Source organism: Pseudorasbora parva, chromosome 15, assembly GCF_024679245.1.
Source record: "Pseudorasbora parva isolate DD20220531a chromosome 15, ASM2467924v1, whole genome shotgun sequence".
Classification (NCBI taxonomy): Eukaryota; Metazoa; Chordata; class Actinopteri; order Cypriniformes; family Gobionidae; genus Pseudorasbora; species Pseudorasbora parva.
In genome coordinates this window covers 25,554,911-25,581,245 of record NC_090186.1, presented here as the reverse complement: position 1 = coordinate 25,581,245, position 26,335 = coordinate 25,554,911, and the positions used below count along the sequence as shown (strand labels likewise).

General features: G+C 40.5%; 1 protein-coding gene across 1 annotated transcript in view; it reads right to left on the bottom strand.

The window, feature by feature from the left end:
* Positions 1–26,335, bottom strand: part of kif26aa (kinesin family member 26Aa) — a 154,799-nt gene that overhangs the window by 59,661 nt on the left and 68,803 nt on the right. The window contains exon 4 of the mRNA XM_067417462.1: positions 20,962–21,125. Coding sequence (XP_067273563.1) covers positions 20,962–21,125 — 164 coding nt within the window. The remainder of the gene's footprint in view (positions 1–20,961; positions 21,126–26,335) is intronic.

Below are 26,335 nucleotides of genomic sequence, written 5' to 3'. Positions count from 1 at the left end.
CAGCAGTCAGCAAGACCAAGGACATGGCTGTTTGCCATTTAACAACAAAACACTCCTGAGGAACAAAAGCTGCCACATGACCTGCACACTGATATGCTACACAATACATCCTCATCAGATGAGACATGATGAGAGACAAGAATGAGGTGTTTAGATGAATTCATAAAAGTTATCCCAAATCTCCCAGCAAACAGTCCTAGCAGTTTTTCTGTTCTGATACTGGTGAACAGCACTGAACTGAATGCTATGCTAAATGCTAACAATAAAATACAACTATAATCAAGCATCATAGGGTAGTAGATTAAATATCTTAAAACTTATCAACCTTTAAAATGAGGAAGAAAACTCTTTCCATACCTTTTGCTATTAATGTCAAAGGCAATGCTACATTATTTTAGTGCTAATTCTCGCTTTGCAGAAGCTAGCCAAATTAGTCAAACTATGCATGAAAAGAAATGAAAATGTGCATTTTGTTATTTTTTAAATTGTTGGAAAGTTCAAAGTAATGTTAAAGGATTAGCTCATTTTAAAATGACAATTACCCCATGATTTACTCACCCTAAAAAAAGCCATCCTAGGATGACTTTATGTGTCTGGCGAACACAATCTGAGTTATATTACAGTTTTTCTCAATTGATAAAACACTATTTCTAAAACCTTGCTCTATTTTCTGAAACCATTAAACACAAAACCTCCTCTTCAAGCACTATTCACAAAACCTGTGAATGACTTCTCTTGCAAAATGAAACTTTCGCCTCAAAACAGTTTTACCTGTGTTCAAAATCAAACACTGCTCTCAAATCATAAACAAAGTAATCAACATGATAAACTCTATCAAGCAATCAGTAAATAATACAGCAAAAAATAGAAAACACATTGTTCAAAACAGTTCTCAGGCAGAAGTAAATTTTTAATCTTAAAACAAATTTCATATTTTTCTGTCATTGTCTTGTGATGAATGAAAACATGTTTCATCATAGTAGCTCAAAATTGGTCTGAAATTATTACTACTCTGCTTTGCTTTGCAATTTTTTGTTCTTCCTCTTGCTTGTAGCCCTATTTTTACCAACTCATTCTCATGAAATGCATATACATCACAAATTGTATTTATTGTGCGATTTATACGGCACAATTCGTTTTTTATGTGCTTATGATTTGCATTGTCACCCCATTGGGTAGGTTGAGTTGTTTGGAGTACGTGCACATAACACAATATAAAGGACATATCATATGCACACGAAAACTGCGTAACATATGTTCATAAAAACTCATTTTGGCACATAAATCACACGATAAATACAATTTGTGCTATAGATATGCATTTTCATTAGATTAGGCTGATTTTTACAGTACTGTACACTGCATCTCACAAACTCGTTCTTTGTTGATATGAAACTGCAACCAGTCAAAATCTATTGAGCAGTCAGTAGCCTACTGTAAACAAATGGAAAGCAACATGTTCAGGGCAATAAGATTCGTTAGTTGTACAGTATACAGCCTACAATGCACTGTACTTATATTGGTTGTCTCATCATTTGAAACAGGTTAAATCAGTTTTGGGTGGTTGTGTTCATTAAATGACATTGTGTTCTCTATTTGTATTTGATTGTTGCCACTAGTGTTAACCCGTATGAATGGCATGTGAATTAGAGAGCAGTATGTGTCTTGACAATGAGAATGTGTTTAGAGATTTGCTGAAAAGTCTAAGTGAGATCTGCAAATTGTGTTTTATGATGTGAAATGGTTTAAGGTATTGACAACAGACTGCACAATTAGCTAAATGAGTTCAGGCAACTAAGAAATTTGTTCAGCCGATGGATTTTAGTGTTTTAGCAATTGAGAAAAACTGTAAAGGTGCTGTTCATACGTTTTTTACTTTACTTAAGCATCCAACGTCATACATCACGCCAGTTATGCTGTTTTCTGTAAGCTGAATATAGAAGGCGGTCTGGCGGAAGATAGATATTTTATTTAATAAAATTTCAAATGTAGATATTTTTCTTATACAAAATGCTTCAGAGTGCCTCTATTAACCACCCAGAGCCATGTGGAGTATGTTTATGATAGATGAATGCACTTTTTAAACTTCAAACTCAATGGATCCTGTCACTGCCATTATAAAGCTTGGAAGGGTCAAGATATTTATTAATATAACTCTGATTATGCTCATCAAGAAAGTCATATACAACTAGGATGGCTTGAGGGTGAGTAAATGAACTATTCCTTTAATAAATATTTATATTTAACATAAATAAAAAGTGATTAGTCAACATAAAAACAATAAATAACACAGAATCAAATATAAAACAAAAATTCTCTTACAAGCAAGGCATGTTAGTCTAGGATACATAGTTCATTTAGCATGAAGGGAACTATAATACCAACCTAATATACAATTATTGTAACTATGTTTTCCTATTACTTAAAGCAAAATGGCAGCTGACTTTGATAACCAGTAATCACTGTGTTTTTTTGTACACCATGTAACTCTTTTTGCTGAGGATACAAGCTGAACTTACCGAAGCCAGGTCCACACTTTGCGATTTTGGCCACGATTTGGCTGTCTGAGACAAATTTTGCAAATCCTAAAAGATTCCTCTGATCCTAGACTAAAATCTGAAGTCTTTGATCGTTAGTTTGACATGTTTACTTGGCAGCCGATTAATCAAGTCAAATCAAGACAACTGTATTTATATAGTGCTTTTACAATGACGATTGTTTCAAAGCAGCTTCACAGTGTTAAACAGGAGAATATTGCAACAAAATTTGATTCGGCTGTACAGTCGCTCTGGAGAAAACAGTGATGTCATCAGCTCATTTCAATTTATCATATAGCGACAATGAGGGCAGATCAGTAATACAGTTGATACAGTTATTTTAGTAATTAATTTTTTGGGGATATTAAGTTGATATTTAGTTTAGTTGAAAACAACTGAGCAAGCCAAAGATGACAGTGGCAAGGAACCAAAACCAAAAATAAACCTTGGGAGAAACCAGGCTCAGTCTGTGTGCCAGTTCTCCTCTGGCCTATTAACAAACAGTGTATGATTATTATTCTGGCAACCTTACACACTGAAAAAAATGACTTTGTGGTATGGTAAAATCTATTACATTAATTCATGTAATTATTACATTGTAAAATTAAGTTTAAGTTGGAACTATATATCTTAAGTAAAATGTACACAGTCTATTCATGTAATAACTTAACTGAGAAAAAAGAGTAAATTTTATCATATATTTACAAATAATATTTAATGTTTTATAGTCACAGCACATTCACCTAAAATAGTAAGTAAATTTTACTCTGAAAAGCAAAGTGCATTTGAAAATGCGCACAGATTTTTCGCAAAGATCCAACATGTTCAGTGGTGGCAGAGACGGTCATTTTGGGATGTTGCTTTTTATGTGGCTGACTTATTCTCAATAAGTTTTAACTTTTTACTGAACGTGAGATTTAATCACAATAACGGTAGCCAACGCTACATAAGTTCTTATTGAGAATTAATAGAGTTTTTTTATGTCACCATTATGGCGATTAGTGTTTTCTTTAGTTGGGCAGTTTGGCGACTTTTTAATGTTAATGTTTCTCTCACTGCTGTGACTGAGTTTGCTATGGCAAGAAAAGCAGAGAAAACATGATCAGATGCTTTTGGCCGCTTGATGATCAGAATATGATCATTGTGTAGTGGCTTAATTCACCAATCTTATACGTGAATATGAGCAATATACTATTAACCTTGTTTTATTCTAGAAAAGATCCAGCACAGTTTTAACCAGAAAAGTTGAATACATTTTATAACAGACTGTACACTAAGCACTTTGAACATCTGCAAGCTTTTCTCACACACAGATATCAAGATTCAGCCTAAGAATCTCATCAATGGTGACATGCTTCATGCCACAATGCATTCTGGGAGCATCATGCAAAACTAAGAAATATCAGCAATATTCACTTGGGTTTGTAATTGGATGCAATGGTAATCTGAGTGAAAGTTACAATCTATAGATGAGTATTGCCAGTGCAATTTACTTGTGTATTTTACATAAAAAATAAGTGGTTCTAGTAAGTAAATATTACTTAGAATAGCCCGAGTAAATATTACAAGCACTTTCTGTGTGGAAAAAGTTGCCTAGCTTTTTTTAAGTAAATGTCACTCCAAATTTTTTTCAGTGCAGGTCAGAAATCATATTAGATCGGAATATTCGAAAGTTTGAGGTATCACGCAAGAGATTACACAAAAATTGTGTCGATTACACAAAAAAAGGAATATTTGAAGGATCGGAGTCATCAGGCCGGAGACAGGTTTATTTAGGATGACATGTCGAGTAAACAATTATTAAATATGAATATTAAGAGAGACGGGCTAATTTAGGATGACATGACCACAGTGATCAAATTGGCAAATTTTCGAAATTGGCAGTGTCAGAAGATTTGGTGCACAGTCCTGTAGTGTGATTTCTTTTACGACAACTGTTTTTCAATGCAAACCATTTACAATTGACACATGCTAATGATGAGTATAATGCAAAGTGATAAACAAAACAGAGATAATAAGAAGTACTTCTAGAGAGAATAAGATACTAGTAGTAAACAAAGTCAGTTATATGTTCTTCTTTGTTCTAGAGACTCTTTGTCTTTACACTGCTATGATGATGCAGGAAATCTTGTTACATTGGATTTTGTGTTGAAGCTTCAATGCATCGCCACAACAAATGTGCTTATAAGATTTTGCTTTTAGGAAGTTTTGCAGGCCATAACTTTTCCTAACCATGATAAGCTGACACATTTCCACAAAGTGCATATAGTATCGCACACAAAGAGAGAGAGGTCATTGTCAAACCTGAAAGCTTTTGTTAAAAGCAGGTTACAGAACTTGTTAAAAGCAGAAATGTTTGTTCAGCCACATCAGCTGCATGATGCTTTCCCAACCCCTGCATTCATTACGAGCACTTTCATTCAGTGCAAACAGGTGTCGTCTCTGTTGTTCCCTGACGATTATGCATTTTAAGCACAGCAGTCAGCAGGACAATAATGCGGTGCATGACTCCAGCAGATAATACACACTCAGCGTGCCGATGAAAGCCCATGGAAAAGCACATGAGAGAGCCCCTCAGTAACAAAGCCACATCAAAGCCGGGGAGAGACGATCCCCATCTACGGGGATGGAGAAGCCACTCTGCTTTTATCTGTAAATCTTTAAAGGCGAGATTACAGCTGGCCTTCAGTCGTAAAAACCCACTTGTTCCTGGTACTTGCTTTTTGCACACCTCTGCACGATTCAGCATCATGCATGATGTGAAGTATATCACACACAATAAATGACACATATATGTTTGCTATAAAACATATCGCTGATCTGCTTTATCCAGTCGTGATCCTAAAGGTCACAGGGTTGTTGATTGCAAGAGATAAGTGTAAAAACTCTTCCATCACAAAAACTGAGCATTTACCTCTTCACTTAAGGTTATGCTGTGCTATATCAGAAAATAAAAAATACGCATACCTGAAACCTCCCAGGCAAATCTGTGAGCGAGAATGTGTGTGTTTCTATATCTGTTCTTGCACTCCCTCTGGCGTGTTTACTAGACTGACACTTTTCAACAGATGAGAGGAAGGGAATATGTCACAACAACCATCCTTGATCTGTATCTGTAAGGGAAACAACTGGGGTTAAAGGTCACTGAGCTGCAGTATGCCTCTCCAGTGGGCTCTGCTGCTGCATTTAAAAACTTAAATCGCACAGACATAAGGCTTGGATGGCCTGATAGGAGTGCATTAGGAATATGATATGCTCTATATGGGTCATTCTCAACTCATCTCTGACATTTTGACTAAATGAATAACTGATAAAATGGTGCAAACTGGTAGGAAAATTGGAAAATTTAAACAGCCTTTTCTTACTCTGAACTGTGACCTTCAAAGTGTTGTTCCCTAATGTTTGGTATTTTTAAAGTTTAACATTGATAACACCAATCTTATCTGGATGGATGGATGGATGGATGGATGGATGGATGGATGGATGGATGGATGGATGGATGGATGGATGGATGGATGGATGGATGGATGGATGGATGGATGGATGGATGGATGGATGGATGGATGGATGGATGGATGGATGGATGGATGGATGGATGGATGGATGGATGGATGGATGGATGGATGGATGGATGGATGGATGGATGGATGGATGGATGGATGGATGGATGGATGGATGGATGGATGGATGGATGGATGGATGGATGGATGGATGGATGGATGGATGGATGGATGGATGGATGGATGGATGGATGGATGGATGGATGGATGGATGGATGGATGGATGGATGGATGGATGGATGGATGGATGGATGGATGGATGGATAGATAGATAGATAGATAGATAGATAGATAGATAGATAGATAGATAGATAGATAGATAGATAGATAGATAGATAGATAGATGATAGATAGATAGATAGATAGATAGATAGATAGATAGATAGATAGATAGATAGATAGATAGATAGATAGATAGATAGATAGATAGATAGATAGATAGATAGATGAAACACATGATTTTACTTTCACTTTAGACATAACCGACTGTGTTTATAAATGTTAACCTTGTGTGTATTTGACAGTATTAGTGCAAGACTACTTAGTCCAGTAATCAAGTGTGTTTGACAGGCTTTTAGTGTGTGCTCAAGCGTATGTAAAACACGGATTAAATGTTTAACCGGCAATGCTTTAAAACGCTGCTAAACACCCCTTTAGTGCATATGATTGAATATTTGCTCATATCATCGCGTAGCCTCACAGGCACACTCAAACAGAGCCAAAATTAACTGTGAGAAATAATAAAAATTCAGACAAACATATGGAGCCCTGCACCTGACATGCAAGAAAAAAAAGGTAAATAGTGCACACGATTTACTATTTCGTTTACAAAATACGAACCAAATAGTAAAAAACGTGCACGCTATTTATAAATCGAGGGAACGAAAAAGTAAAACGTGCGCACAATTTATAAATCGAGGGAACGAAATCGTAAATTGTGCGCATGATTTAGCCTACTAGTTTTTTACTGCATGTCATGTGCAGGGCTCCGTACAAACAAGACTTATGTACTTTTTATTTATTGGACCAAAAACCTCTATACAGAATCTCTTAGAATATAATGTGCATTTAGTAGGGTGTACTGTTACTTCATCCACTACAGCAAATGCCTGGATCTTATATTAGACACCAACTTGAAATATGAACAAAAATCATATTTCATATGTTACAAAAACAGCCTTCTTCCACCTTGGAAAACTTTGCTAAGCTATGAAGCATGCTATCTGTCTCTGCTGAAAAGTTAGTTCATGCATTCATGACCTCTAGACTGGATTACTGTAATACATAGCTGGCTGTCCTGCATCCTCAATAAACAAGCTACAATTAGTCCAAAATGCAGCTGCTAGAGTCAAAAAATATGGTCATGTAACACCAATTTTATAATCTCTTCACTGATTACCTATTAAAGGTGGGGTACGCGATACTTCTCAAAGACATTGCTGAAATTTGTTGATATTTGAAAACAAACACATCCCTCTCTTCATTGTTCTGCCTCCAAAGCTCACCCTCCAATCCTAAACGCCCTGCTCTGAGCCGGTCTCGAACCCCATGTGAACTGAGCAGGTGCACTAACAAGGACGGTAAACACCGCATTCTCTATAAGTCATCGAGCCTGCACAACTCTCCCTAGCTGGCCTCCGTTACACATGCAAATTCAAGAATGGGTGTCTATTTATCGTAGCAGAAGCGCAACAAAATAATGCTTCACACTTAAGCAAAGATGATGAACAAACGACAAGAAAGCAAAAAAAAAAAAAACATACAGTACACAAGGGTAAATACAAACAAGGATTAGTTGTTAGTTGCCAACAGCACAGCAGCTCATTAATGACATCAACTTCATTTTTGGGTGAACTAACCATTTAAGGTATGTTTTGAAGCATGGCAGCTGGTTTAAGCTGGTCCTTAGCTGGTTATTTTCAACAGGGACCCCTTTATTTTTCACTGATATTCTTAGGAGCTTTTCTCTTTTGTAATATCTCTCAGGCATCTCTCTATCAACTGTTTTTCTCCTCCACTATCAAATGACCCCTGATACTGCTTTCCCCATCTTAAAGGGTTACTTGTATTTTTAATATGTATTTTATTTCTGGGAAAAATCCTCACATGACGCAAATGTCGTCATTTTGTGTTATCGGAGGATTTTTTTGGCCAGAGGCTAAAGACTAGCCAGTAGAAGGAGCTATTTTGGCTTGTTTTCAACGCATCCATGGGAGGTAGGAGATTGCATTCACAGCTGCAGGCATTCATGTAAACTGAGCGGTGTGGAGCAAAGTGAGTGTTTCAACTTCTCAAATTAATTCCTATGAAAGTTAAGCTCCCAAAGGCATGAACTGAAAATGCACCAGACTAAACACGCGTTGTGAATTTATGCCGCGGACATGCTTACCTCAATTCGCGTGAACATAATCTCCGTTGAGACACTCGATTGGCTTTCTCATATTATATTGAACAGACACGTTCAGTTTTTAATTGTAGTGTTTTTGTTTTTTTTACTAAATAGATTTTATGAAAATGAACACTGTGGCCAAATGATCCAGTAATCCAGTAGTGATGGCTTTTGGAGTGGCCTCATAGAGCAGCGAAGCAAGTGCATTCTGAGAATTCTTGTCTTTCAACCCCATGAGACAAAAAATACATTTTCTGTCTTTTCTCAGTCGAGAAGGCACAAAATTCAAAAATAATTTCACATTTCTACTACACTAATGACCCAGTTTAAGTACAAAGCTTAATGCTAAATCACTTAAGTATCTCTTTAAGTTCTGTATCAATTACAAAGGATTGATCTAAGAGGCCTTAAATGGTATAGCTCCTCTGTATTCAACTAATCTTCAATCGCCCTATAATCCACCATGCTCTTTAATATCATACAACTTTGGGCTTCTGGTAGTACCTAGGATGTCTAGGTCCATTAAAGAAGGGAAAGCAATTTCACATTTGGCTGGTAAACTCTGGAATAGGCTTCCTGATAATGTGCAGGGCTCAGACTCACTCTCCCAGTTGAAATCTAGACTAAAGACACACCTCTTTGGCCAAGCATTCACATAATGCATATCATACCCTTGTACTCGATCAGATCAAATGCACATGATTAATATGAACAGCAGCCATGTTAATTATTTTCCATTGGCTTTTCTGTTTTATATTGGGATGCCCATCCCATCATGCCCACTCAGTTTGTATCCAGTCTCTTCAGATGACTTCAGATGCCCCAACTGCTGCGATGAGATGACTCAAGAGTACTCCAACTCCTGACAAAATTCAGATTATGCAAACTCTGAATCAACATGAACCATTGCAAATTTTCTATATATATCCTAAACATTTCTTCACAACATATATGCATTACTTCAATGAGCTCTCTGTTTCTGCTAGCCTAGAAATCTAGACGCACCCTAGCGGCAGCAAATTTATTCTGCCCACGAGTGTCGTCTAGGAACTCTCAATACCATTCTGAGCTGTATTCCCCTCACTCTAGGCCGGCCAATCACATCGTGTATAGAGTCGGTGGGCGGGGCCATAATGACGACGGCCGAGTTGCGTTTGCGTGCTTCTAGTAAACACAGAAACTGGCGAACGGCGGCCGTCTTTCGAATCAGCTTTGACCGCGACTCTGGAAGACTTGGAGTTAAGCTTTTCTCTGAGAAAAGAACAAAGAATGGCACTGAAGTCATTCTTAAAAAGGGAAGATGTGTTCAGAGTTTAGCCGACCGGATACGGTGAAAGTTTAATCTATCAACGAGCTGTGCTTCACCTTCGTTGCTCTGGTTGGTGGTAGCGCTATCCTATCGCATGCAGAGGGAGTTTGAAAGACAACCGTTTATCCCGCCCATCGGATTGAGCCCTGTCTAAGGTGAGTTTCCAGACCAAACATCTTGATGTGGGTCTGGCTTGTCAGGCTATGTTTCTGCCTTAAATTAATACATTGTTTAATATATTGTTTATATCAGGGGTCCCCAGACTCGGTCCTAGAGGGCCACTGTCCTGCAGAGTTTAGCTCCAACCCCAATCAAACACACCTGAAACAGCTAATCAATGTCTTACTAGGTCCTATAAAGGCATTGATTAGCTGTTTCAGGTGTGTATGATTGGGGTTGGAGCTAAACTCTGCAGGACAGCAGCCCTCGGGGACCCCTGGCTTATATATTGTTAGCTAACTGCCTGATTTTGTATATGTACATATCTGAAATACATAACTTGACACAGTCTCCTCCGGTAACAGATGACTCTAAATTGAAGACATGCATTTTCTGTAAAGCTGCTCAACTCACTGATGAAGGCTGACTCCGAAAGTAATGATATAATTTTTATAATTCATAATTTATAATAATAAGAAAAATGTACTGTAATAAGATGCCTTATTACAAAAAAAATGTATCTGTGAAGCTGCTTTTTAACTATGTTTTGTGAAAAAAAACATACAAATAAATATGAATTGAACTGAATTGAAATACAGTTTTTCTCAATTGCTAAAACACTATTTCTGAAACCTTGCTCCATTTTCTGAAACCATTAAACACAAAACCTCCTTTTCAAGCACTATTCACAAAACCTCTGACTTCTCTTGCAAAATGAAACTTTCGCCTGAAAACAGTTTTACCTGTGTTCAAAATCAAACACTGCTCTCAGTAATCAACATGATAAACACTGTCAAGCAATCAGTAAACAATACAGCAAAAAATAGAAAACACATTGTTCAAAACAGTTCTCAGGCAGAAGTACATTTTTAATCTGAAAACAAATTTCATATTTTTCTGTCATTGTCTTGTGATCATAGTAGCTCAAAATTGGTCTGAAATTATTCCTACTCTGCTTTGCTTTGCAATTTTTTGTTCTTCCTCTTGCTTGTAGCCCTATTTTTACCAACTCATTCTCATGAAATGCATATACATCACAAATTGTATTTATTGTGTGATTTATACGGCACAATTATTTTCTACGTGCATATGATTTGCATTGTCACCCCATTGGGTAGGTTTAGTTGTTTGGAGTACGTGCACATAACACAATATAAAGTACATATCATATGCACACGAAAACTGCATGCATAACATATGCACATAAAAACTCATTTTGACATATAAATCGCACGATACAATTTGTGCTATAGATATGCATTTTGATTAGATTAGGCTGATTTTTACAGTACTGTACTCTGCATCTCACAAACTTGTTCTTTGTTGATATGAACCTGCAACCAGTCAAAATCTATTGAGCAGCCAGTAGCCTACTGTAAACAAATGGAAAGCAACATGTTCAGGGCAATATGATTTGTTAATTGTACAGTATACATCATACAATGCACTGTACTTATATTGGTTGTGTCTCATCATTTGAAACAGGTTAAATTAGTTTTGAGTGGTTGTGTTCAATCAATGACATTGTGTTCTCCATTTGTATTTGATTGTTGCCACTTGTGTTAACCCGTATGGATGACATGTGCATTAGAGAGCAGTATGTGTCAAGACAATAAGAATGTGTTTAGACTTCCCTTTCGGGGAACTCGAGCTGCGTCGAAACGCTGTGAGAACGCCTCTGCGTTAATGCGTCGTGAAGCGCCTGTAGAACCATTCCATCGGAAAAAAGATCGATCGTCGGCGTGATGACGTCATCGACCGGAAGCTATAAAACGTCCGTGAAAACAAACAGGAACTAGCTTCTGAGCCTTCAGCAAGCGATCTGTGTGAACCTGTCTGTCTATTTGGTGTTTTTGTCTGTCTATTTGCAAGAGTTTTTCCACCCTTTGTTAAATATTCCTATATTTACAAAAAAGAGAAAATAAATAGATAGAGAAATGGCGAGTGAAAGCAGTCAGTTCAAGAGGTGTGTACATCCCTGCCCACGCTACATCACGAGTGGGGATACACACTCTCTTTGTGTTGCCTGCTTGGGAGCGCAGCATGCCCAGGCAGCCCTCGAGGGGGCTGCTTGCGAGCACTGTGAGCGTATGCCACTGAGAACGCTGCGCTCCCGCCGGGCACTCTTCGAGGAGGGTGCCTCGGCTCGTGTTCCCCGCGGCTCTGGTCCCGCTGCTGCCGAGGCAGAGCGGAGGCTGCAGTCGTGGGGTTCACAATTGGATGTTGCAGAGGGGTTTGAGACGGGCGCTGCCTTATCTCTGCCCTCACCTGCTCCATCCAGCGGCTCTTCTCGGGGCTTGGAAGCACGCATTGCGGTTTCTTCCCCCCCGAGAGAGTGGCCGGTGCTCCAACTATCCAGCTCCGAGGAGGTGGACGTTGAGAGCATCGCGACTGAAGATTCGCCACTTCAGTCCCCTGCGAGTGAGGAGCTCGTTGAGGTTCTAACGCGAGCTGTGGCCAGACTAAATATTGACTGGCCCATAGAAAGATCTGAGGCAGGAAGAAAGAGATCTAGTAAATTAGATGAAAGATTCCTGCCCGCTCGCGCTTCAGAACCTCAGCGGCGGGGCCTGCCATTCTTCCATGATTTGCACACCGAGGTGGCAAAGTCATGGAAGAGACCGGCGTCATACCGTGTGTTCAGCCCTCAGACTTCGGTCTATAGCAACATCATGGGGCTGAAGCACTACGGTTATGGGGCGATGCCAAAGGTAGAAGAGACGCTCGCGAGCCATCTCTCGCCTTCCTCGGCATCGTACCTGAAGGCCCCGACTTTGCCCACCAGACCATTAAAAACAACGTCGGCACTGGTGGGCAAGGCATACTCGGCGGCAGGTCAGGCTGCTGCATGCCTGCATACAATGGCAATAATGCAGGCTTATCAGGCTGACCTGCTTAGGGACCTAGATCGACGTGATGAAGTGGGGGGTGATGTAATCAATGAGCTTAGAACATCAGCTGATCTTGCTCTCCGGGCCACCAAGGAGACGGCCAGATGTGTTGGCCGCTCTATGGCAGCCTTGGTGGCTACGGAGAGGCATCTGTGGCTCAACCCCACTGAAATCAAGGAGAGGGAGAAAAGCTTCCTGCTCGACGCGCCGCTGTCTCCTGGCGGCCTCTTCGGTGACGCAGTACACACTGTCACCGAGAGGTTCCAGGAGTCAAAGAAACAAGCTGCGGCGCTAAAGCAGTTTCTCCCTCTCCGGGTCCAGGTCCCTGGGGCTGCCGCTGATACCAGGCAGCCCAAGCCGAGTACGAGCTCCGCTCACAGGGCGCAGCAGAAGCAGAGCGTCGCCACCCGAACTCCCCCTCAGCGTGGGGACGAGGGGCGGCGCTCTCAGGCGAGGTCTTCTAGGGGCAGGACTGATCTGAGGACAGTCCTGATCGCCAAGAAGGCCTCGTCAAAGCGTTCCTGATGCCAGAAGCGTCAGGACGCTGAGGGTGGTTCCCCCCGTAGGGAAACGGTGCTTACCCCTGCCTATGGTACCCGTTTCCCTGCGGCACCCTCGGGGGGCCGCGCTGCCAACCCCGCCGCAATGCCGGGGCGCAGTCGGTCTCCGCGGGCCACCCGAGGGTGGTCCGCACCCCCTTCGGGGGGCCCCCGAGCAGTCAAGTCAGTTGTTCCCTGCCGGTCCGCCGCTTCAGGGCACTGTGCTTGTTGCTCAAAATACACCAGAGGCCAGCCTCGAGAGGCTGGTTCCCTTAGTAGATTTTCTAGACGAGTGGAAAAGTCTATCAAATATATCTCGTTGGGTCCTGCAGATAGTAGAAAGGGGGTACGCCATTCAATTCAGAAGTCGGCCACCTCCTTTCTGCGGTGTCCTACCTACAGAGGTGGGCCCGGAGCAGGCTCTGGTAATGGCACAGGAAGTAGAGACACTCCTGCAAAAAGGGGCTATAGAGAGGGTTCCCCCTCCCAGCAGGGAGTCAGGCTTTTACAGCCGTTACTTCATCGTGCCGAAGAAGGATGGGGGCTTACGCCCGATATTAGATCTGCGGCTATTGAATCGCTCGGTGGCCAAGCTCAAATTCAAGATGCTTACACTCAGACAGATTGTAGCGCAGGTCAAATCGGAGGATTGGTTTGTCACCATAGACCTCAAAGATGCGTATTTTCATGTCTCCATCCTTCCACATCACAGGAAGTTCCTGAGGTTTGCCTTCGGGGGAGAGGCATACCAATATCGTGTACTTCCCTTCGGTCTAGCACTGTCACCCCGCACGTTCACCAAGTGTGTGGATGCAGCTCTGGCGCCGCTGTGTCTGCAGGGCATCCACATTCTGAACTATATCGACGACTGGCTGATTCTAGCGAATACAGAGCAGATGGCGGTTCAGCATCGAGATGCTGTTCTCGCCCATATGTCGAAGCTGGGGTTGAGGCTGAACGCCAAGAAGAGTGTGCTTTTTCCGGCTCAGAGAACCACTTTTCTGGGTGTGAACTGGGACTCGGTAATTATGCGGGCGCAATTATCGCCAACACGCATAGCATCGATCCTGGCAGCCGCCAAAGAACAGAAGCTAGGCCGAGCCGTCACTGTGAAACGGTTCCAGAAACTGTTAGGTCTCATGGCAGCAGCGTCCAACGTGATACCTTTTGGCCTACTGTACATGAGGCCACTGCAGTGGTGGCTCAAAACAAAAGGGTTCTCCCCGAGGGGAAACCCGCTCCGCACGATCAAAGTCACGTGGCGATGCCTACGTGCTCTGGTCATGTGGAAAAACCCGGGGTTTTTATCTCAGGGTCCCGTGTTGGGGGCTCATGTTCGTCGCGTAACGCTAACGACAGATGCCTCTCTCACGGGCTGGGGGGCGACCATGAGTGGTCGCTCGTCCCAGGGTCTATGGCAGGAACATCAGCGGCACTGGCACATAAATCGGCTAGAGATGCTCGCAGTGTTTCTTGCATTGAAACAGTTCCTGCCCGACCTCAGGGGCCACCACGTACTAGTCAGGACAGACAACACGTCCGTGGTCGCCTATATAAATCACCAGGGGGGTCTGATGTCTCGTCCGTTGGACAAATTGGCACATCGGATCCTCCTGTGGGCCCAAGGGAAATTGCTGTCAATCAGGGCAGTATATATCCCGGGGGCCCTGAATCAGGAAGCAGACAGCCTGTCGAGACAGGGGCCGAGGCCCGGGGAATGGAGACTCCACCCAGAGGTGGTGGAGCTCCTTTGGAAGGTTTATGGGAAAGCAGAGATAGACCTGTTTGCTTCGGCGGAGAATTCTCACTGCCCGCAGTGGTTTTCTCTGACCCATCCGGCCCCGCTGGGGCTGGATGCCATGGTACAGGAGTGGCCGAGGCTGCCTCTGTACGCCTTCCCCCCGATTGTCTTGCTTCCAGGAGTTCTGGAGAGGGTACGCCGGGACGGGGCCCAGGTACTTCTAGTGGCTCCGAACTGGCCGACCCGAGTATGGTTTTCGGACCTGATATCTCTCCTGGAAGGCTCTCCGATGGAGATTCCGACCAGGAGGGATCTACTCTCTCAGGCGGGCGGGAGATTCCTGCACCCACGCCCGGAGATGTGGAAACTGTGGGCCTGGCCTCTGAGGGGGCTAGGCTCATAGAGGAAGGTCTCTCGGCCGAGGTCGTAGAGACCATCCTACACTCCAGAGCTCCGTCCACAAGGAAGCTGTACGCTTTGAAATGGAGACTTTTCTCAGCATGGTGCAGAGAACGCCAGTGGGACCCAGTTAACTGCCCGGTCGGTACAGTGCTGGAGTTCCTGCAGGCAAGGTTATCGGCAGGGTTGACCCCCTCCACACTAAAGGTGTACGTGGCGGCCTTGGGTGCCTTCCACGTCCCTTTCAGTGGAGTGTCTTTGGGAAGACACCCTCTAATTACACGCTTCCTTCGTGGCACTTTAAGGTTGAGGCCTGTGATGCACTCGAGGGTCCCAGCATGGGACTTAGCCATTGTTTTACGGGGCTTGTCCGAGCCTCCATTCGAACCCTTGGAGGAGGTTTCGGATAAGTTCCTTACCCTCAAGACGGTATTCCTTTTGGCTATTTCATCCCTAAAGAGAATAGGAGATATTCAGTCCCTGTCTGTAGGGCCCTCATGTTTAGAGTTTGCGCCTGGGATGGTGAAAGCATTTCTGCATCCCAGGCCGGGTTATGTCCCCAAGGTTCCTACGAGCCCACGGGGCCCCATCACTCTTCAGGCATTCTGTCATCCTCCTTTCACGACGTCAGACCAGGAAAGATTGAATCTGCTGTGCCCTGTCAGGGCGCTAGATACTTATGTCCACAGAGCTGCCCTGTGGAGGAAAACTGATCAGCTGTTTGTCTGTTTCGGGCCCCCTAAGAAAGGGGCCCCAGTATCTAAGCAGAGGATGAGCAAGTGGGTGGTCGAGGCCATCTCACTTGCTTATGAGGCGGCCGGGCAGCAGTCTCCACTGGCTGTCCGGGCGCATTCAACCAGGGGTATGGCTGCTTCAAAAGCACTGTTGTCGGGGGCTTCCCTCCACGATATTTGTAACGCGGCCGGATGGTCGTCTCCTTTAACCTTCGTCAGGTTCTATGAACTAGACCTGGCATCTACAGTTGGGGCACAGGTACTCTCGTAACCGTGTGCGCTTCGGCTTCACACATACGAGACACTTGGTCCTATGGCGATGTGGGTATAAGCGTTCTCACAGCGTTTCGACGCAGCTCGAGTTCCCCGAAAGGGAACGTCTCAGGTTACGTATGTAACCCTAGTTCCCTGAGGGAACGAGACGCTGCGTCGCTCTGCCATACTCCCGGCGTGTCCGTGATCACTTACTTCAGGCTTTATCAGAAGTTAGTTCCTGTTTGTTTTCACGGACGTTTTATAGCTTCCGGTCGATGACGTCATCACGCCGACGATCGATCTTTTTTCCGATGGAATGGTTCTACAGGCGCTTCACGACGCATTAATGCAGAGGCGTTCTCACAGCGTTTCGACGCAGCGTCTCGTTCCCTCAGGGAACTAGGGTTACATACGTAACCTGAGACGTTTTGCTGAAAAGTCTAAGTGAGATCTGCAAATTGTGTTTTATGATGTGAAATGGTTTAAGGTATTGACAACAGACTGCACAATTAGTTAAATGAGTTCAGGCAACTGAGAAATTTGTTCAGCCGATGGGTTTTAGTGTTTTAGCAATTGAGAAAAACTGTAACAAGAGTGCAAAAGATAAAAATAATTGAGGGAAATGTTTGTCACCATATTTTAAGAATGACCCATTTAAAGGAGTATAGTCATGCAAACTTACTGGTTGATCCGCGCTGATCCCATCCTGTCATTCATTCCCAAAATAACAACAGAGAATAATTTTTCCCCAAAAAATCTTTTCCATATCCGTCTTTTATAACTTAATCTTTTTAACATTTATGACACAACTACCGAAGTGACTGTGTACAGTCAATTTCCATGTGAGCTAAAAAATAGAAACATTAAATATATAAATATTCAGATTCCGTTTTAACAAAACATGCCTTCAATAAAGAAAAAAACAACAGGGGTTCCTAAATTGTATGTTTCTGATCACCTCTCTACTTCCTTTCTCATAATTATGTAGCCTTTTCTGCCTCTCTTTTTAACAACTGTGCAACCATGACAACTTGCTTTTTAAAGACGCTGTGCAAGGTGTGAGCTCCAGGTGGAAGTCAAGGCCAGGTAGAGGACACGAGTTCTACGCCTGACATTTGAGCTGCTCTGACTCCTATAATTGAGGAAAGCATGAAAACATTTTGCCATGAATATGCATATTTTGCCACAGGCAGTCTAAGCAATATTCAAAATGTCTATTTGTCAATCGCGACTCATTTACATAACGGCACATTCTTTCTTTCGCAGGATTTTCGACTGATTGAGTTAATCACAAATTACTGCCAAAAGTTTCCCTTATGACCCGCCTTATTTATCAACCACGGTGTGCACTGGGCCTCACAAGGACAGACGTGCTTTTTCTGACAGTGCATACTAATTCACTAGATTCGGGTCAACTCAAATGGAAAAAGATTAGCAATAATACCTAATGATGTGCACAGAAGCACAGGTCATACAGTGATCAGTGTCTAAAATCAATGGCATGGCTAACTTAATGGCCAAGGCAAACCCCCTGGGGTGATGTCTGTCAGTCATTTACAGAAGGTGGTACTGAAGGTGGTGAGATAGAGATGAGGAGCGCTGCTGTCAATAGGCTAATTGTATGCGGTGTCACATAGCTATTAGCGTCTCACACCTCTAAGCATCTCATTCTATTCCCAGACATTTAGCCATGAACGCAAATTCCTGTTTGTGTTTATTGGGTGAGCCACTGTCGCTTGTTCATTGTCTATTTTTTTGTTTTGTTGGCTAAAATAAAGATGATAAATAGAGAGACAGAATTCTGTATATCTGTATCTTTATTCATGCTCCCCTGTGCACCTAAGGACCTGTCTCTGTTTTTATGTCAATACATTGATGTATATTTAGTGGAGACTGAGAACACAGTAGAAATATGGGTAAATTATACCTACTAATAAACAGAAAGATTTAGAATTTTGACACATTTGAAACATACAAACAAAAAAGTTATAAAGAATAAAAAAAATTAAGATTTCTTATTTCTAATTATGATTTCAAATTTAAGACATTGACCATGAGATTTTATATATATATATATATATATATATATATATATATATATATATATATATATATATATATATATATATATATATATATATATATATATATATATATATATATATATATATATATACATATACATATATATATATATATATATATATATATATATATATACATATATATATATATATATATATATACATATATATATATATATATATATATACATATATATATATATATATATATATATATATATATATATATATATATATATATATATATATATATATATATATATATATTACTAATGGTCAGATGTTTTTAATTTTATTGAAGTTCAAGATGCTCTTTGGATCATTTAAAAATTAAAGATAAATATAACAAATTTAAATACATTTGTGCTGGGCAATCGATTAATTGTGATTAATCGCATCCAAAATAAAAGGTTATAAAGGTAATATATATATGTGTGTACTATGTATAAGTATTATGTATATATAAACACACACACATGCATGCATGTATATATTTAAGAACACACACACACACACACACACACACACACACACACACACACACACACAAACACACACACACAAAGCATATTTTGTTTTTTAAGCATATTTCACAAGTTAAATATATTCTAGTACAGTATATACAACTTAAATAAGACAATTGAAAAATAACGCTGGTCAAAATTAGAGAACACTTTCAGATACCTTCAAGCTTTGGGTGTTAATCTGGCACTTGGTGCTAATTTCCGTAATAATCTGGCAAACCCTATTTAACTTGAAGCAAACTTTCCAATTTTCACTGACTTTGCAAGATGGCAGTTTACTAAAACCCTACGACACCAGGTTGTCCAGATGAAGAACAAAAGGATGACCCTTTCAGCTATTGCAAAAGAAGTTGGTCAATCCAAATCTGTAATTACGGGTCATTCCAAATCTGTAATCATCGGGTCACTCATCTCCACTACAAATAGGAAAAAGAGGCTACAATTTGCACAAGCTCACCAAAATTGAACAGAAAAATGTTGTCTGGTCTGATGAGTCTCAATTTCTGTTGAGACATTCAGATGGTGGAGTTTGAATTTGGCATAAACAGAATGAGAATATGGATCCATCATGCCTTGTTACCCCTGTGCAGACTGGTGGTGGTGGTGTAATGGTGTGGGGGATGTTTTCTTGGCACACTTTAGGCCCCTTAGTGCCAATTGGGCATCGTTTAAATGCCACGGCCTACCTGAGTATTGTTTCTGACCATGTCCATCCCTTTATGACTACCATGTACCCATCCTCTGATGGCTACTTCCAGCAGGATGATGCACCATGTCACAAAGCTCGAATAATTTCAAATAGTTTTTTTGAACATGTCAATGAGTTCACTGTACTAAAATGGCCCCCACAGTCACCAGATCGCAACCCAATAGAGCATCTTTGGGATGTGGTGGAACGGGAGCTTTGTGCCCTGGATGTGCATCCCACAAATCTCCATCAACTGCAAGATGCTAGCCTATCAATATGGGTCAACATTTCTAAAGAATGCTTTCGGCACCTTGATGAATCAATGCCACGTAGAGTTAAGGCAGCTCTGAAGGCAAAAGGGGGTCAAACACAGTATTAGTATGGTGTTCCTAAGAATCCTTTAGGTGAGTGTATATGCAAATAAATATTTCTTAAATATATGCATGCATGAGTGTGTATTTATATATACATACTAATTATACACTGTACACACATAGATATTGTAAACATAATATACCATAATTTTTGTTTTGGATGCGATTAATCGCAATTAATCATTTACCCAGCACTACTATTTTTATTAAACTCAAACTGAAATTGAAATTAAAAAATGCAAATCAACTTTCCAAAATGTTCCTAAATTGCAATTTAACATTTTTACTACATCAGAAAAACTACTTTTGGCCCTTTTTCCAGAGAGAAAATTCAATACACACATTTCTCTAAAACGAATTAAGTGTCCTCTAAATGTTACACTAAACCATCAATCCTCAAGAACAATTTTGGCAAACAATTTGCCTGCTACATTGCGATTAACTATTATCCCTGCGGACACATGGACAATCCAGCTTCGAGACCTCTGCCATTTAGATTTTGCACTCTCTCTAACTGTTAAGCTGAGCATTGATCGATGACATTTCAACACATTAAGGCTGGACTGCCCTCAACATCACGGCAGTCTCCACGGGCGCTGAGAATGCATTGCTGTGACGTGACTGCCAAAGGCAATGGAGGATTCTGGGTCTTTGCGAGCAATGGCCTGAAGTGATGCTATGGGACTACGATATTGAAACTGGAATCCACAGAGCACGGTTAACTGAAATGATGGCTGTGCACTGCGTAAAACACATCATCAACAGGCTTTAGGCTTACCTGAGGAAGAATGAGGCTGCTGAGCTGGTTTGAGGTGCTGGTTGGATGGCTGGCTGGTCATGGTGGGTTGGTTTATGTCCTGATGGAGAAACCAAGGGTACAGCACTGGCCTGACTGGACCTGGAGGCTACAGTTGCCAAACTGTCCCTCTCTAATGTAGGACTCTGTTGAGAAACAAAATTACTGTTAGAACGGCATAACAGTGTAGTAAATGTTGCTTTAAAGTCGGCATGGAAACGGAAGATGTGATTAGTCTTTTCTTTTTTATTGTAACGTATGTCCAAGTGAAACAGCTTCACAAACAAACAAAAAAGTAGGGTAGGACTTCATTTTGTCCAACAAATGGATGGACTTGATTGGATTATTTGCTGTGATCTAATGTCAGGTTAGCCTGCCCTCACTTTTGGGTGAACTGTGACTAAGTATGAGATAAGGTTGAGAAGTATGACAACAATGATGATTGATGCAAAGGAACTGTGGGAAAAATATGAGATGGGTGGAGTTATGGAGCAGAGAAATGCTTTAACAACTTTTCAGACTATTTGAATAGTTTGTTTTAGATGTTTTACATCCATCCTAAATAGTTTGGTTTGTTCCTAAATGAGGCAAAATCGGCCATGATTCTAGTGTGATGCGTGCCATCACTGAAAAATTGTTTAGAAATGTTATTATTTCCAATGATGACAAAACATTTTTTAAATCCTTTCACCACCCTGTTGATTAAATGTGTCATTGCTCTAGTTTAAAGCGGATAAACACAGCAGTCATGGCATGATTGTGTCTGGATGAGAGTAGGTTGCTGAAGAGTGTTTTTTTCTCTACACTCCGTCTTTGGCTAACAGGATTACAAAAACATTCCATAATATAACAAGCAAAGCCTGCTGTAATGTAATGAAATCCTGAGGGATACTTAGAAAATACTGGTGTCAAAAAGACAAGGGCTACTCATGCAGAAGTAATATGAAAAGCAGCCAAGCAGCCCATAAACCATACATGGGGCCATTTCTAAGTGATACTAATAAATATAGCCATTTTCTCTATATATCTGCTATAACACCTATCATCCTCACTTTATAGGTATCATTTTATATACATCGATCAGGCATAACATTATGATGATAGGAGTGGACTCCACTAGACCCCTGAAGGTGTGCTGTGGTGGTACCAAGATGTAAGCAGCAAATCATTTAAGTCCTGTAAGTTGTGTGGTGGGGCCTCCATGGATTGGACTGGATTGTTCCGCACATCTCACCGATGGTCGATTGGATTGAGATCTGGGAAATTAGTAGGCCAAGTCAACACCTCAAACTCCTCAAACCATTCCTGAACCGTTTTTATATTGTGGAGGGTGCATTATACTACCGAATGACCATAACCACCAAGGAATACAGTTTCAATGAAAGGGTGCACACGGTCTGCAACAATAGCGGTGTTTCCACCACAGGAACTTTACCCAGGAACCAGGAACTTTGGGGTGTACTCGTGTGTTTCGACCGCAGGAACCAGGGTCTAAATGAAGTTCCGGGTAAATATTTCCCCCTCCAAATGGCCCTGCTCATGAGGTAGTACTTTTTCAAAGTTCAGGAACTTTCAATGGCGGGACTTGGGCGCTGAACATGCTGAATGATTTAGCATTTATTTCAACCGGTATTTTTAAAAGTCTTTTGCGAGGTTCGTTCTGCGTTCAGTAAATATTAGTCTTGCTCTCTGTCTGATGGCGCGCGTTCGTCTCAGCCATCTCATGTTCAATGTCCGTAATAGCTGATAATAATATACATTTTCATTTTAAATGTAGCTTTACAAGCTTTCTGAATATGCTAGTGCCCTTTTCTGTTGTTGTTAATTACCTCTTTAGTAAACCTATACATAACCAGCAAAAACAGCACAGCTTGAATCTCTTCCATACTCGTTATTAATTTTTTTACAGTCCATTTTTCACCATGTAAACGACCTGACCGATAAGTGTGCGTCCTTACATGATGTGACAGCGCGCGCCATGCTCATGTTGACAAGAGAGGAAAGTTCATTTTTCTGAGGGGTAAACTTTTTATTTCATAAGTTATGAAGATAATGTTGGAATAATGACACAGTGTATATTGCCCCAGGCAGTTTTTAATTTAACTGCGCCTGACAGAATAATTAATTTTTTTCTGAGATGATTATTACACTTTACAACAAAAAAATAGCTTATATAATACTGTATTAGTCCTGGTGGCCGTTAAGAGTTGCTATGGCTACAGTTAACACATTCAGCTGCTGGAGAAAACAGCGTTGACATTTTTGATGCGGCAGACAAACTGCATGTGACAAAATGATTGCGATTGAAAGTCATCACATGTAAACACCAGATCGGTTTAGATAACGTCTCATGTAAACAGTCCACTAAATCTTTCAATCGGAATGACAAAAAAAGTGTGCATGTAAACGTGGCTAGTGTTGCGCAAAAATGATTAGTGTCCGTCACTGACTTGGAGGAGCAGTCCTACATCACCAGACTAATTTGCCTAATCTTCACGGAACTTTAGATCGCAGTGGAAACGCACAGTTGCAGGTCTGGGGGGAGAAAAGTTCCTGTAAAAAAAGTTCCTGGTACAAATTGTTCCGGGCAATTTTGGTGGAAATGGGGCTAATGCTTAAGTAGGTGGTATGTGTCAAAGTAACATCCACAGGGATGGCAGGACCCAAGGTTTCCACAAGTTCCACAAGGTTTTACAGTAAAATGATTACATACTGTATAATGTCACATTAAACTATGTACAGTCTTTCACCACATAGATTTTACAGTTAACAATTACAGTTTTTCTCAATTGCTAAAACACTAAAACCCATCGGCTGAACAAATATCTTAGTTGCCTGAACTCATTTAGCTAATTGTGCAGTCTGTTTTCAATACCTTAAACCATTTCACATCATAAAACACAATTTGCAGATCTCACTTATACTTTTCAGCTAAACTCTAAACACATTCTCATTTTCAAGACACATACTGCTCTCTAATGCACATGTCATCCATACGGGTTAACACAAGTGGCAACAATCAAATACAAAAGGAGAACACAATGTCATTGATTGAACACAACCACTCAAAACTGATTTAACCTGTTTCAAATGATGAGACACAACCAATATAAGTACAGTGCACTGTAGGCTGTATACTGTACAATTAACAAATTGTATTGCCCTGAACATGTTGCTTTCCATTTGTTGACAGTACTGACTGCTCAATAGATTTTGACCGGTTTGCAGGTTCATATCAACAAAGAACAAGTATTACAGTATCACAGAAACAAAGGACAAGTTTGTGAAAATGCATATCTATAGCACAAATTGTATTTATCGTAGGGCTGTTTCGAATGCCATTTTTTGAGCTTCGAAGCTTAGGTGGCAATCAATATCGAATATTCGAAGCTTCGGTGGGTGGGGCTAAATATATACCGGTAATAATAGTGTCGGTTTGCATTTGTATCATCTTTCACGACTTCACGTTTCACTCTTCGGCATCGTAAATGTGTTGCGGCAGACCCAGTGGAGTGCAGTGTTGCATTTGGTGCAATATGATCAGGTGGCACACATTCTTTAAATATTAATAAACATTTAATAATCTTTTAAATAGAACAGTTTCCGGTACGCATTACACGGGCAGGTTTATGCTCCGAAAACGGACAGCGCACAAGTGATACAAAACACAAAGTCTGTTGAGAGCAAGAACTTTAATAAGGTATTAATAACGAACCTTTCTTTAAAACAAATGAATCCCAAAACAGAAATTAAATTAGTAACACACAGTGATTTCAACGAACTGTAATAAATAAAAAACACAGTAGCATGCTTATAAACAGTTGAATAAGAATAAATGAATTGTTTTTAAAATGACACAAAATGTAATATCTATTACAATTAGTTTTATTCTATATAAGGGATTTATTTTGTCTTATTCTGACTTTTTGTTAATTTAAATCTTTAAAATGCGCGATGCTTTTATTGAAAGCATGTTGCGGTGCTTTTTATTTATTTATTATTATTTCAAGCATGAGTGAGAATGAGTCCGCGACGGAAGTCACGTGTTGAAAAAAAAAAGAATATTCGAATCTCAAAACTGAAATTCGAATGCCACCTCACCGAACGAATATTCGAATATTCGATTATTCTAGTACAGCCCTAATTTAGCGTGCAATTTATATGCCCAAATGAGTTTTTATGTGCATATTCTACGCAGTTTTCGTGTGCATATGATACGTGTGCACGTACTCCAAACAACTAAACCTACCCAATGGGGTGACAATGCAAATCATATGCACATAAAAACGAATTGTGCCGTATAAATCGCACAATAAATACAATTTGTGATGTATATGCATTTCATGAGAATGAGTTGGTAAAAATAGGGCTACAAGCAAGAGGAAGAACAAAAAATTGCAAAGCAAAGCAGAGTAGCAATAATTTCTGACCAATTTTTAGCTACTATGATGGAACATGTCCAAGACAATGGCAGAAAAATATGAAATTTGTTTTGAGATTAAAAATTTACTTCTGCCTGAGAACTGTTTTGAACAATGTGTTTTCTATTTTTTGCTGTATTATTTACTGATTGCTTGATAGAGTTTATCATGTTGATTACTTTGTTTATGATTTGAGAGCAGTGTTTGATTTTGAACACAGGTAAAACAGTTTTGAGGCGAAAGTTTCATTTTGACAAGAGAAGTCATTCACAGGTTTTGTGAATAGTGCTTGAAGAGGAAGTTTTGTGTTTAATGGTTTCAGAAAATGGAGCAAGGTTTCAGAAATAGTGTTTTAGCAATTGAGAAAAACTGTAATAGGCTTTTTACTGTAGTAATTTTTTTTACAGTGTACAATAAAAAATTACATTAGGTCAGGATTCGAGTTCCCAGTCAAGCAAAATTAAATACTGCAGTGCTAGTCTAAAAAAAAAAAACTTAAACATCCTCAATGAATGAGTTTCTAAATAATTTATTTGGCTATGTGTTATTTTGCCAATAGGGCATCAAGTAAGCCACATAATTATTTATTTTTATCTTAAATGATAAAATGCCCCTGGAAATAACAGAGATCTGGCAGCTAGCAAAACATCCTAAATCAACTTAACCCGAGCATCCTTCTTATGTATATGCAGTTTTAATTAGAATTTTCCAACTAAAAAGACAAAAAGAACATGACAGCACAAGCATATACACATGTACTCATGGATAGAAGTGGGGGGAAATGAGGAAATGAGCAAGGCATGAGTAGGTACAACAGAATCTGGGAAAACTGGAGTAGCTGTGATCTGCTGACAGCTTGATGTTCAGATAACGAGCACAGAAAAATCTCTAGCACACAAGTGCAGGGTCTTCAGCTCCAGAGAGACTCATCTCAA